The 14,669-nt window shown below is 41.8% G+C and overlaps 1 protein-coding gene across 5 annotated transcripts in view; it reads left to right on the top strand.

Annotated features, from left to right (window-relative positions):
* Positions 1–14,669, top strand: part of nhsl2 (NHS-like 2) — a 405,566-nt gene that overhangs the window by 380,795 nt on the left and 10,102 nt on the right. For all 5 annotated transcript variants that reach the window (XM_072270705.1, XM_072270706.1, XM_072270708.1 and 2 more), the window contains one exon: positions 10,939–13,710. In XM_072270705.1, the coding sequence (XP_072126806.1) occupies positions 10,939–13,710 (2,772 nt within the window). The remainder of the gene's footprint in view (positions 1–10,938; positions 13,711–14,669) is intronic.

The following is a 14,669-nucleotide window of genomic DNA, read 5'->3' as shown; positions in this document are numbered from 1 at the left end:
GAAAGGAGTTGTCCAAAAATGATTGGAAAAGAACACTGGCAGGGATGACGGCAGAACACCAATGGCTGGAATTTCTAGCAATTTCGAAGACACAGGATATATACATCCTGAAGAGGATGAAGTATTCTAAAGGTAAGATGACACAACCATGGCTAACAAGGGAAATCAAAGCCAACATAAAAGCTAAAGAGAGGGCATATAATAGAGGAAAAACCAGTGGGAAGTTAGAGGATTGGAAAGCCTTTAAATACCAACAGAAGACAACTAAATAAGTCATTAGGAAGGTAAAAATGGAATACAAAGCAAGCTAGCCATAATATTAAAGTTGATACCAAATGTTCCTTCAGATACATAAAGTGTAAAAGTGGGGTGGGAGTGGATAAAATAAACTGTAGTCAGCATGATTTCCTCAAGGGAAAATCTTGCCTGATGAATCTGTTGGAATTCTTTGAAGAAATAGCAAGCAAGATAGACAAAAGAGAATTGGTTGATGTTGTGTATTTGGATTTTCAGAAGGCCTTTGACAAGCTTCCACACATGAATCTGCTAAGCAAGCTATAAGCCCATGGTACTACAGGAAAAATTCTAGCATGGATAAAGCAGTGGTTGATTGACAGGAGGCAAAGAGTGGGAATAGACGGGACCTTTTCTGATTGGCTGCTGATGAGTAGTAGTCTTCTGTAGGGGTCTGTGTTGGGATCAACTCTTTTTATATTATATGTCAATGATTTGGATGATAGAATTGATGGTTTTGTTGCAAAATTTGCCGACAATACGAAGTTAGGTGGAGGTCTGGTGGAAGAAATGGAAGGGTTCACTATTTTCTAAACGGAGTGAAATTACAAAAATCTGAGGTTCAAAGGGATTTGGGAGTCCTCGTCCAGGATTCCCTAAAGGTTAATTTGCAGTTTAAGTCTGTGGTGTGGAAGGCAAATGCGATCTTAGCATTCGTTTCAAGAGAACTCAAAATTAATGCAAGGATGTAATGCTGAGACATCATCAAGCACTGGTGAGGCGTCACTTGTAATATTGTGAGAGTTTTGGGCCCCTTGTCTTAGAAAGGACGTGCTGAAACTAGAGAGAGTTCAAAGGAGTTCACGAAAATGATTCCAGGATTAAATGGCTTTCCTATGAAGAGTGTTTGATGGTTCTGAGCCTGTATTCACTGGAACTCAAAAGAATGAGAAGTGAACTGATTGAAACCAATCTAATGGTGAAAGACCTTGTAGGCTGGATGTGGAGAGGATGTTTTCAATAGTGGGATTGTCTAAGACCAGAGGACACTGTCTCAGAGTAGAAAGGCTTCCTTTTAGAACAGAGATGAGGAGGAATTTCTTTAGACAGAAAGTGGTGAATCTATGGAATCTGTCACCACAGGCAGCTGTGGGGGCCAAGTTTTTATGTATATTTAAGGCAGAAGTTGATACATTCTTGATTAATCAGGACGTGAAAGGATTTGGGGTGTGGACAAGGCAGGAGATTGGGGCAAGAGGAAAAATGTATCAGCCATCAGCAGACTCGACGGACCAAATGGCCTAATTCTGCTCCTATATTTTGTGGTCTTGTGGTCTAATAGCATGAACACCAAATGTAGTACACTAGAATGAAAGATGTGCATTTAAATCATTGTTTCACCAGGATGCTGGAAAGGTAGGATAGATGTATCTGGAACTCAAAGATTCAGATCCATAATTCCTTGAAAGTGGCATCACAGATTGATAGGGTCATAAAGTGAGCTTTTGGCACATTGGCCTTCATAAATTAAAGTACAGTGCATTCCAGTTAATTGGAAGACTTCAGAAACAGTACATTTTGGCCCAATTAAACAGCAGTCCTAGTTGGCCAAAATTCCATGTAAGTGGTTAAAAAAGTATATAAAAAAAAGGACAAAATACCATTTATCTGATTGAAATATTATGTATTTAAATAAAAAACAGAGCAAATTAGAACATAATTAATACTACTACAGTATTATAAAACTGTATTAGTTCCTAATAGTTATCGATTGAGGAATTCAGCATACACAGCTGTGTTTCTTTGATTGTAAGTGAAAAAAATCACTGCAGGCACTTCATGTAAATGATCAACTCTCTTCATATAATTCTGTCAATGATTGTATCCTCCAAATCTTCATTTTCATTGTAACATTCACAGTGATTCTTGATACCTTCAGATTCTTCATAGTTCCCAACTTGTTGAAGTAGTGAAATCATTTCATTTTCACTCCTGGACTGTCTCTGGTATCTTCAAGCATTATTCATTCTAAGCATGGTATAGTATTGTGTGCAGTTTTGGTCACCTACCTACAGGAAAACTATCAATAAGATTGAAAGAGTGCCAGGGAAATTTACAAGGATGTTGTGTGTTGCTTTATAAGAATGTTGTCAGGACTTCAGGACCTGAGTTATAGGGAAAGGTTGAAACGGTTCCCTAGAGCATCAGAGAATAGGGGAGATGTGATAGAGGTACACAAAATTATTAAGTTCCACTTCAGTTTATTGTCATTCAACTATACAGATGTATACTGCCATATGAAACAATGATCCTCCAAATCAAGGAGCACAACACAATACATATAACTGTCACACATACACCTAAAGTAATATCACCACAAGTAAATTAAGAAATAACAAGATGCATTTATGACACACATTTAAAAATAAACAGTATAACACTTCTGACACTTTATGTGTGATAACACCTGGGTGGTGGCAGGGGGTTATGAGGACATAGATGGAATAAATGCAAGCAGGCTTCTTCCACTGAGGCTGGGTGAGACTAGAAGTAGAGGTTATGGGTTAAGGATGAAAGGTGGAATGTTTAACAGGAACGCAAGAGGGAATGGCTTCACTCAGAGTGTTGAGAGTGTGGAATGAGATGCCAGCAGAAGTAGTGGATGCAGGTTAGATTTCAATACTTAAGAGAAATTTGGTTAAGTACATGGATCTGAAGGGTATAAAGGGCAATGGTCTAGGTGTATGTCAATGAAACTGGAAAAATAAATAGTTCAGCATGGAGTAGATGGGCTGAAGGGCCTGTTTGCGTTGTAGTGTTCTATGACTGGTTTGTCTGTTTACTATGGGATATACAGTAAATTACAATGAATGAATATCAGTTGTGAATGTTTTTGATATATGCTAATTGTTGTTACAAAAACCTTATATTGGTTATTTTTAACCATTTGGCTCTTAAACAGTAAGTTTACCTAAGAAGGTAATACAAATACAGTGTGTGACTGGAACTCTCCTATTAAGAGTCCCCTTCTAGGATGGATAAGACCTCCACCTAGTGGCTGAGATAATATTGCCATACTTGAGTTTACAAATTTGTGAGGAAAGCGAATAAAAATCAAAATGCATGTAATAAAACATTGAAACAAAACTACTGACAATATTTATGCTTCAGGTGGGATTTGTTATAAGAATAGTCAGTGAAGTTAAGGATAGTAAAAGAACGTTGAATACCTTAGAACTACTAACCATGGCTAATCTGTAGAGAGAACAGGATATCTGATAAAACTAGATGCGGTGTCCAGAGTTCTTCAGAAAAACGAAGCTGGCTAAAAGCCAGTTAGTGATGTATATCAGGTTCAGCTAAGGACACAAAAAGTGTTGTCGAAGCATCTACTGTAAATGCTGCAATGTCCAAAGGTGGTAAAGAGATGCTTGATGGTTAATATGGACTGGGAAAGCTGAAGGGATTCTTTAACTCTACAGATATAAAGCACAGAAACAGTTGCTTGTTCTTTGAGGGGATCAGCTGGACAGTGTTCAGTGAACACTTGCTATGTGGCAGAGCTCTTTACAGGCCACATTCAACAAATCTTCAATTGCCCTTTGGTGAATTAATGGTCATGCAGTGTTTAGTTTTAAACATTGCAAGTGTTGAAAAGGAGATCGAAATAATCTCAAAAATAATAAAGATTCTCAAAAAAAAAATCATGTTACTCCTCCATTCAAGAATACTTCAAGAAATGGGAGCCATGCTCAGGGAGTGCCTTGCTCAGGCATTTAAGGACAAGGGTTAAAACACAGAACTTAGGCCAGTACAGCACAGTACCAGCCCGTCAGTCCTCAATGTTGTGCTGACCTACAACATATGACCATAAGACATAGGAGCAGAATTAGGCCATTTGGCCCATCGAGTCTGCTCCGCCATTCAAACATGGCTGATCATTTTTTTTTCCTCCTTCTCAACCCCAGTTCCCGGTCTCTCTCCACAAACTTTGATGTCATGTCCAATCAAGAACCTTAAATACACCCAATGACCTGACCTTCACAACTGCACGTGGCAACAAATTCCACAAACCCACCACCCTCTAGCTAAAGAAATTTTTCCAAATCTCTGTTCTGAATGGACACCCCTCTATCCTGAGGCTGTGCCCTCTTGTCCTAGACTCTCCCATGATGGGAAACATCCTTTCCACATCTACTGTCCACTGACATCTTCTACAAGCCCACTGACTCTCATAACTACCTCAACTATACCTCTTCCCACCCTGCCACATGCAAAAATGCCATTCCTTATTCCCAGTTCCTTCGTCTCCGCCAGATCTGCTCCGAGGATGAGGTTTTCCGTTCCAGGACATCTCAAATGTCCTCTTTCTTTAAGGATCGTGGTTTCCCTTCTGCTGTCATCAATGATGCCCTCACCCGCATCTCCTCCATTTCCCACACTTCGGCTCTCACCCCATCCTCCCGCCACCACAACAGGGACAGAGTTCCCCTTGTCCTCACCTACCACCCCATTAGCCTCCGGATCCAACACATTATCCTCCACAACTTCCGCCACCTTCAACAGGACACCACCACTAAGCACATCTTTCCCGCTCCACCCCTCTCCGCCTTCCGCAGGGATCATTCCCTCCACGACTCCCTGGTCCACACGTCCCTCCCCACGGATCTCCCACCTGGCACTTATCCCTGTCCCTGTAAGCGCAAGTGCTACACCTGTCCCTACACCTCCTCTCTTGCCACCATTCAGGGCCCCAAACAGTACTTCCAAGTGAGGCAACACTTCACTTGTGAGTCTGTTGGCGTCATCTATTGCATCCGGTGCTCCCGGTGCGGCCTCCTCTACGTTGGTGAGATCCGACGCAGATTGGGGGACCGCTTCTTCGAGCACCTCCGCTCCATCTGCCAAAACAGACAGGATCTCCCAGTAAACACCCACTTCAACTCTGCTTCCCATTCCCATTCAGATATGTCCATACATGACCTCCTCTACTGCCATGATGAGGCTAAACTCAGGTTGGAGGAGCAACACCTCATATACCGTCTAGGTAGTCTCCAGCCCCTTGGTATGAACATAGAATTCTCCAACTTCCGGTAATTCCCTCCCCCTCCCTTCCCCTATCCCAGTGTCCCTCTGCCCCCTCCCCTAGCTGCCTACCTCCTCCCTCTTGGTTCCGCCTCCTTCTACTGCCTATTGTGTTTTCCCCTATTCTTTCTTCACCTTTCCTGCCTATCACCTCCCTGCCTCCCTTCCCCCACCCCTTTATCTTTCCTCTTACTGGTTCTTCACCTGGAACCTACCAGCCTTCTCCTTCCCACCCTCCCCCCACCTTCTTTATAGGGCCTCTGCCCCTTCCCCCTACAGTCCTGACGAAGGGTTCCGGCCCGAAACATCGACCGATCTTTTCCACGGATGCTGCCCGACCTGCTGAGTTCCTCCAGTGTGTTGTGAGTGTTGCTTTGACCCCAGCATCTGCAGATTATTTTGTGTTTAAAAAAAGTGAGGTAGTGTCCAAAGCTACAAAGTCAATTTAGGAATCGGATGGCAGTCCCTTTGTATCTCAGATTTTTGGACTTTCTCCCTGTTTAGAAAATAGTCTGCACATTCATTTCTACTACCAAAGTGCATGACCATGTATTTTCCAACATTAAATTTCATTTGCCACTTTCTTGCTCATTCTCCTAATCCGTCTGTCCTTCTGCAACCTATTTCCTCAACGCTACCTGCCTTTCCCCCAATCTTCATATCATCTGCAAACTTGGCAACATCATCTAAATCAATGGGCCGCAAAGCATGCAGGGTTGCAATGGTAGCCGGAATGCACCCAGCGCACCTTTTAAAAAAAAAAAGGCTGAAATAAACAAGCTAATTAATTAGCGGAGGTTGGGGACTACTGATCTAAATCATTTATATACATCATAAAAAGAAATGGTCCCAACACCAACCCCTGCGGAACATCACTAGTCACTGGCAGCCAACCAGACAACGATCCTTTTATTCCCACTCACTGCCTTCTTCCAGTCAGTCACTGCTCTAGCCCTGTTAGTAATTTTTCTGTAATACAATGGGCTCTAAATTTGGTAAGCAGCCTCAAGTGTGGCACCTTGTCAAAGGCCTTCTGAAAGTCCAAATATACAACATCCACTGTATCCCCTTTATCTATCCTACTTGTAATCTCCTCAAAGAATTCCAGCAGGTTCGTCAGGCAGGATTTTTCCTTAAGGAAACCCTTAAGGATATATTTCCCTTAAAAATATATCAACCTACTCTATGATCAGTTTAACTCTTCTATGCTGCATAGCAAATAATCCTCCATTTTTTTTCAACCATGTGCCTAATAATTTCTTAAATGTCTCTGTCTCTATCTGCCCCTTCTCAGCCCAGCTCTCTATCCTGTCTATGTCCTCTTGTGATCTACAACAACCTTCTACACTATCCATAACACCACCAACCTTCACGTCATCTGCAGTTACCTAACACACCCTTCCACTTACTCATCCATTTCATTTATAAAGTTCAGTATGAACAGGGGTCTCAGGATAGATCCCTGCAGAATGTCACCAGTGGCTGTCATCCATCTGTTACCACTCCCTGCCTTCTGTGGGCAATCCATTTCCAAATCCATGCCAGGTTTCCCTGATCTTCTGGATGAGCCTTCCATGGGGACCCTTGTTAAATGCCTCACTGAAGTATATGTATACCACATCCTATCTTCATCAATTTCTTTTGTCACCTTCTGGAAAAAGTCAATCAGAGTTGTGAGACATGACCTGCCCCTCACAAAGCCATGCTGATTGACCCTAATAAAACTATGCTTCTCTCAATAAACTTGTCTGATTTTTGTTTCCTGTACCTTTAAGTGTGCTTCCCTTTTCCTCTTGGCTAAGTATTCCATCTGTCTTGTCAACCACGGTTCCTTCACTTTACCATTATTTTCCTGCCTCAATTACACAAACCTATCCAGAACACCATGCATGAGCTCCCTAAGCAACCTCTACATTTCTGCTGTGCATTATTCTGAGAACATCTGCTCCATATTTACTCTCCAAGTTCACGTTTAATACCATAATTCGCCCTCCTCCAATTAAGTACTCCCACATACCATCTGCACCTATCTTTGTTCATGACTATGCTAATTGCCATGGACAAGGATTGTTGCTTCACACCAAAGAAAGATCTATGTGTGTCAATATAAAAAAAACATAAAGGCGTCAGAAGCAGAAAGTCTTGAGCCCTTTTGTCAATGACTGATTCAAAATATACTGCACCCTGATCTGAGAAGAGAACAAAGTTCACTACTGAATGTAAATGTGGCTTCTGGAAACCCCCACCACATTGGTTTATTACTTTTGGGGCAGGAAAATTAAATGGATTTTCAAAATGATTTGACATGGGCTACTTATTAAAAGATCTTCAGATAGCCATTCATTTCTTTGGCAGGTTAGGGAATTAACAAAGGTGGGGTTGTTATTACTGTGGTGATTCTGTACTGTGGTGAAGTCTTGAAGTGTTAGGTGTTGGAGCTGTTGCTTGACATAAACTTTATTACTGACTTTGATTAGGGTATTTTGAGAAGTCTCCGTGATTTTACAGATAGTCCAGAGGTTTGTGTGAGCATTAGGGTGACATGGTAGCATAGTGGTCAGCACAACACTTCACCAGGGTTCAAGTCCTGCAGTTGCCCTGAAAGGACTTTTGTACATTCTCCCCGTAAGTACATGGGTTTCCTCCAGGTGTTCCAGTTTCCTTCCACAGTCCAAAGACATACTGGTTGGTAGTTCATTTGATCATTGTAAATTGTCCCATGAGTAGGGTAGGATTAAACAGGGAGATTGTTGGGTGGCATGGGATCAAAGGTCCAGAAGAGCCTATTCTTCACTGTATGCCAATAAAAATAAAGTGAAAATAATCCCATAAGGAATGGAATCAAAGTGCACTTCGCCCCCATCGGGCAAAGTAATTTCACATGTGAAACGGATTTGACAGCAACAACTTGTATTTATACATCACTCTTAACGAATAGAGATACAAGCACATTCTGATAACAATCCGTGTAAAGGAACATGAAGTCAAAGTTGAGTTTTCTGCAGTGATATTTCACAAGGGAAAGAAATAGAGAGAGTTAGGCAGAGAAACTCTATAGTAGAGGGCTCTAGAAGTTCAAAGTGTAGTTTCCACTAGTAATAAAGGATAGGAAAAGTAGCAGAAATAACACTGTACATGAATCATTGATGTAGTGTTCAGCCTCCAGAGAAAAACACTACAATATTTTGATCTAATTGTTTCTCCATTCTTCCCATTTTCCACTATAATTCTTGTTTCCTTAATATCAGTTTCCACAAGCAGATGTGATTATTGTCTTCCTCCCAAAAAGAAACATTTATTCACATTTTTTGGAAAGAATTTTGTTTAAATGTTCATTTTGCACCATGTCTCTGGATTGAATGAGTGCAAATCCTTCGGATAACTTCCAACAGCCCAGATATTCATATAATGCTAATGATGTACTGGCCTGCCACCTAATGGTCAACAACATGTATTACATGTTCCCCTGATAATATATGCCTTTCAAACAGAAATCGAATGTCAATCTTAAGGCTCTGCTACACCAAATAAGCAATTATATAACAAATAGACTTGCTAAGTTCCCACTGACATACTTGGAAGTAATTCTATGTGCATGTCATAAGTGCATATTTCATTAAATATAGTGAAACTTGCTTTACCAATTTATCCTGATGAAGTTGTAGCCAAATTAAATGTGATGATGGTATGATGCATGTTAAAACTAGGTGAAGAATTGGATGTTGAGGATCTACATAAAGAAGGACAGAGTTTTTATAATAGGTTTACAAATGATAGAAGCTTGACATCAGGTTTAATGGTCCCACATCCTACCAGTGGTGGTATGAGAGCTGAAAGGCATGTGTGAGCCCAGAGTAACTCCCAAGTCTCAGACAGAGTGAGAAAATATTAAATTCTTTGAAGATAAAGTGGTCATACAGTAGGTATTCCAGAAATTCATCCAGGAGTTTCTTTTCATCTTGGTATAAAATTGATTTGTTTGGGACGAAGCTTTTTTTTTGAGCCAGCAATGAATGCATCCAGTGATATCAACCACAACTAAATAATAAGGTCCACAGAAATGAATATGCAGGATGAGGTAGTGGCCAATGGTACCCTTTCACAAATTAACATTACTAGCAGGAGATTAATTTCTTTCTGTATTTGCTCAAGAGTGACAGAATTTTAATAGTTCAGATTCACAGGCAGGAGCATTAGTTTCTAAAAGTTATGAAAGAAGTTCCACACACGGATTAAAATTCCAAGCAAGAGAAAATCTGCAGAAGCTGGAAATCTAAGCAACACACAAAATGCTGAAGGAACTCAGCAGGCCAGGCAGCATCTGTGGAAAAGAGTAAACAGCAGGCTGAGATCATTCATCAGGAAGGGTCTTGGACCAAAATGTCGACAGTTTACTCTTTTCCATAGTTGCTGTCTGGCCTGCTGAGTTCCTCCAGCATTTCGTGTGTTGCAATAATTAAAATTACTCTGCCTTTAAGTGATCAGATATTAGGAACAAATTATTGATTGAAAGTATTCATTAAGCTGACCCCTTTGTCCTTTTAGGACTAAACTGTAATTAAGCAGGTTATTGCAGTCAGCATTCACAGCAACCATTTGCCCTCCCTGACAGTGGGCTTCAAAGGTAGGACCAAACACAGTAATGCAGTGGTAGGAGTCTGCAGGATCATAGACACTGACATGCTGACATGAAAGGTGGTGATGGAGCTGGGTAATGCACAAAGAAATGTGAAGGAGCACATAAGGATGGATGATGAAGAACTGATGTGCAGAAGTAGGGAGACAAATGCAACGGATGAACAAGAAAGGAAGCAGGTGAAGTTGATGGTGGGAGGGGGACACTCTTCTCCATCTGATTGAACGCCATGCTTTTAGCTATTTAGGCTCCAAGTGTTGGATTTTCCTCCTGTTAGCTGATTGCTTGTATCTCATCCTTTAAAATACATCTGCCCTATTGGACTCCATCACGTTTTATTTGATAATAGTCCCAACAAGTGGTTTAGAATGGTTTGCTGTATAAAGTAGCTGTTGAAGAGTGTAAAAAGTGCATTCTCTTTCCAGCTCTCAGAACACATTACATGCGATTTGTTGTGTTTGGGACATTGGCTGCGAGACATAGAGAAAGAAAGCTTGTCTCTATTTAACTAGTGAACTCAATCTGCCCAAGGAAGGGATTGTTTTATTGCTGGACGCAGAACTAAGTCAAATATGTAGTGGAATTTTACAAAGGAAGCCTAAGTTAAGTTGATTAATGGTCTAGTAATTTTGTCTGGACTGTTTCTTTCACTAAAGAGGTCACCTTTGGTCCCTGACAGTGCCACCCACAGGCACAGCACACTTGGAGCACTGCAACCACACAATATTTTAATGCCTACAGTCAGAAAATACTTAACCGTCATGTTCCATTTGTGACGTGGAATGTCTTTGAAACAAATAATATTTAAACCAAAGCATTTGGTGTTTCTAATATTTGCTTGCAATTCCTACAGGGAATTTAAATGTGTTGAAAGTTATGTTCATTTGTTTCTGTCAATTGAAAACAGTACAAAGTAAGTGACTTGCAGTTAATGTTCTCAGATCTAAAGTGTTTATTGGGTCAATTTTATTTTTGCTTTATAGGCGCTTTTAAGGAAGAATTGAGATCTCCTGGTGTGTTAACAAAGACAGAGGCAAACCAGCGTCTCTTTACTTTTGATGAAGATATGAGTTTTACCAATGGGAAACAGGACCCGGTTAGCAACCTTGGGATGGTGCAGTCATTTCCTCCAACCCTCAGGAAAGTACAAAGTGATCTAGGTCAAATAAACAATTCAAATCTATCTCAGTCTTCAGGGAACATCACATTCACAACGAACAATCCCCAGGTGATGCCTACATCATTAAGTGAACACAGCTTCTCTTCTCTCAACACTTCTTGGAATCAAATGAGAGGATCTAGCTTTTCTTCTTCCTTGAACAATTCAAGTGTTGTAACTGCACCAAGCTCGGTGTCAGTGGAGGCCTTGCATGTTGACAAACATGCTCCTTTGACATTCAGTCAAACTTACAACAGTGGTCAGCCCCATGTGCAGCCGGCTGTTGTTTCTTCAGTACAGAAGCAACAAGCTACTGTGTCCAATCTGGTAAACCACATGGAGAACCAATGTTCTTCCAGTAAAGCTTGGAACGGCAGCAGTTCTGTGTCTTCGCCTCATGTTTCAGATATGGCTCCATCTGTGTCACTTCAGTGTTTGAAACATCCTCAACAGCAGGACTCAGGGCTATTACTGAATGCTAGCTCACATCCAGATTGCAATGTTTCATTATCAACCTTTTTACCAAGTGTAGGCCAAAGACAAAATGCCAGAATCCCCATGATCAACACTTTCACAACAACTCCAGGGGAAGCAGCAGAGAAACTTCAGAATCATAAGGATACAAGAACTAACCATGAACGAATTATAATTTACCCAATTGACGGCATAATTGAAGATACGGCCTCAAGCCTGGAACTCCAAGGTTACGCAAGTACGGATGCTTGCAAATTCCGTGAGAGGTCACTGTCAACGCCAACAGATTCTGGGTCATGCTGTTCAGCAGATGCAGTAAGATACTATGACTCCAAGCACTATGACCATACCCGGCGGCATAGCGCAAATTACATCATGCGTTATCCCAGTGCCAGCTCTGAAGAAAGCCAAAGCACTGAGAATGTCTCTGTAATAACTGACCAGGACGGATGCCAGAAAACAAGACCTCGGTCAAGAAGTATCTCTTTGAAAAAGCCAAAGAAGAAGCCAATTCCACCAGTGCGAAATGTCTCCCTAAAGACATGTGAGATCAGTCCTAATCCTGAAGGAATTCCATCAAACAATTCTCCTCAAGAAAACAGGCCAACAAAGCTCTTTATCCCTGCAGAGAAGCAGGTGGCTCAAAGTCAATCAATAGATAGCAATGAATCTAGTGGCTTTATATCAGATGCCCGTTCCAGCTCAACTACACCCACCATGAAGGATGGAGAACCCATACGGTACACAGAACACTGGTTCCTTAATGACTGGAAGTCCAATGATCCATATAGGTCCCTCTCAAACTCCAGTACTACAACAGGAGTAACTGTAATTGAGTGTATTAAGTCTCAAGGCAGTTCAGAATCCTTGACGTCACCATCTGTTTCAAGAGCTACAACTCCATCCCAGTTATCTGTTGAAGTGGAATCTAAAATGTCTTCTCCAGGGAAGCTCCCTGGTCTGATGTCACCATCTAGTGGTTATTCAAGTCAGTCAGAAACGCCGACCACTTCTTTTCCTATGTCTGTTTATCAAGGCCATGTGCCACAGCCAGGAGGCAAAGCAAAGCCCAAGGTACCAGAAAGGAAGTCTTCATTGCAGCCAGTTTCCCCAAATGAAAAGAGCCCAAAATCGAAGCGTATCTTTGATTTGCCCATTACCCCACCTCCTCATTTGGATTTTACAGGACTGCTCTCTTGCAAAAGCAAAGCAAAAGCCAGCAGACGGCATTCCGATTCCTCAAATATCAATAAGCCTGGCCAGAAACATAGCCCTAACCAACCTGCTATGCCAATCATAACCCAGACAGTTTTGGAATCTGTCCGCCTTCGCTCGGTCAGCAAATCAGAAAGTGAGGATCATCTGGATGTATTAGGACCACCACAGGTAACCCACAGTGAACCCAATGAAACACCCCCAAAAAAGGTCCGACCACCTGTTCCAGGAAAGCCACCAATGTCAAAAAGACCTTCAAGTATCGCACTAAAGCTTTCTCCAATCGAGCATCCATGTCCCACTACTACACTTACTTCACCAGCTTCTAAAAGTAAAGGTTCTGTCACAGTCTTCAGGAAAGTTGGTGTCCGAAGACAAAACTCTTTAGATAGCCCAGAGAGTCAGAAGCCCCTGGGACCTCCAGAATCTGCAGGTGCTCAAACTATTTACATTCAGAGTAACCACTTGGGCCATAAACAATCCACTGGTGTACCAACCACCCAAGATGAGAGCAAAAGGCTAAGTTCCACTGAGTTAACAGGGACTTCCACTCAATATATTGAGAAGAAGAAAAATAAGACACCACCTCCTGTCCCTAAGAAACCAAATGTACTGATTGTGCCAACAAATACGGCGCACATACTTGTCGTCACGGAGAGAACAGATCAGAGCCCACTACACAACCCAGCTGGCCCTGCACGCCCTGACAATGCAAATGTTCCACTTGCCACTGATGCCTCCCATGCAGAAAGAGAGTCGAAAGTGATTAAAGCACATGGTCCAAGCACAGGAACCATTGCAGCTACTGACATCCACTTGGAAGGAAACAGATATATGGAATACAATGATGGGACTAGGAGATGCCAAAACGTGCCGCTAAGCCCTGATCTGGGTCAGAATTCTGCAGGTATGTGAGGTATCAGGTTATAAACTGATTCTTTACAGATTGAAAGTTTCTAGGCCTCTTACTGCTGGGTGTCATTGTAGTGGTTTAAATAAGCTACCAGGTAGTGGAAAATTCAGTCCACACTTCCCACAGCTGTGTGCAATTCTTAGTGGCCAGGCACCTGTTGTGTGGAAAACAGGTACTCAAGTAATCATTTTTCAGTGAAAATATCCCAGTTGTACACTCAGAGGCCACTGTAATAGGTAACCCTTACCTAATAAAGTGGCCACTGAGTGTATGTTCATGGTCTTCTGCTGCTGTTACCCATCTATTTCAATGTTTGCTGTGTTGGACATTCAGAGATGCTCTTCTGCACACCTCTGCTGTATTGTGTGATTATTTGAGATACTGTCGCCTCCCTGTCAGTTTGAACTATTCCCTTCCGACCTCTATCATTTTTTTAAAAAAAGCATTTTCACACAAAGAACTGCAGATGATTGGATGCTTTTATTGCTCTCTGCACCATTCTCTGTACATTTCAGAGACTGTTGTGTGTGAAAATGCCAGGAGATCAGCAGTTTCTGAGATACTTAAACACCCCCATCTGGCACCAACTATCATTCCACGGTCCAAGGTACCTGGATCACATTTCCTCCCCATTCTGGTGTTTGTTCTGAACAACAACTTAACCTCTTGACCATGCCTGCATGCTTTTATGCTGCCACATGATAGGCTGAGCCATTTAAAATGCCTAGTTCCATCGGCCTTCACCCAGACCACAGTCCTCTATACGCCTTCCATCCATGTACCTATCCAAACTTCGCTTAAACTTTGAAATCAAAATTGCATCCACCACTTGCAATGGCAGCTTGTTCCACACTCTCACCACCCTCTGATTGAAGAAGTTTCCCCCTCATGTTCCCTGTAAAGATTTCACCTTTCACCCTTAACCCATGAACTCTAGTTGAAGTCTCACCCAC

Source organism: Mobula birostris, chromosome 10, assembly GCF_030028105.1.
Source record: "Mobula birostris isolate sMobBir1 chromosome 10, sMobBir1.hap1, whole genome shotgun sequence".
Taxonomy (NCBI): domain Eukaryota; kingdom Metazoa; phylum Chordata; class Chondrichthyes; order Myliobatiformes; family Myliobatidae; genus Mobula; species Mobula birostris.
Note: the sequence above shows the minus strand (reverse complement) of the source record. Positions and strands in the feature narration are given on the sequence as shown.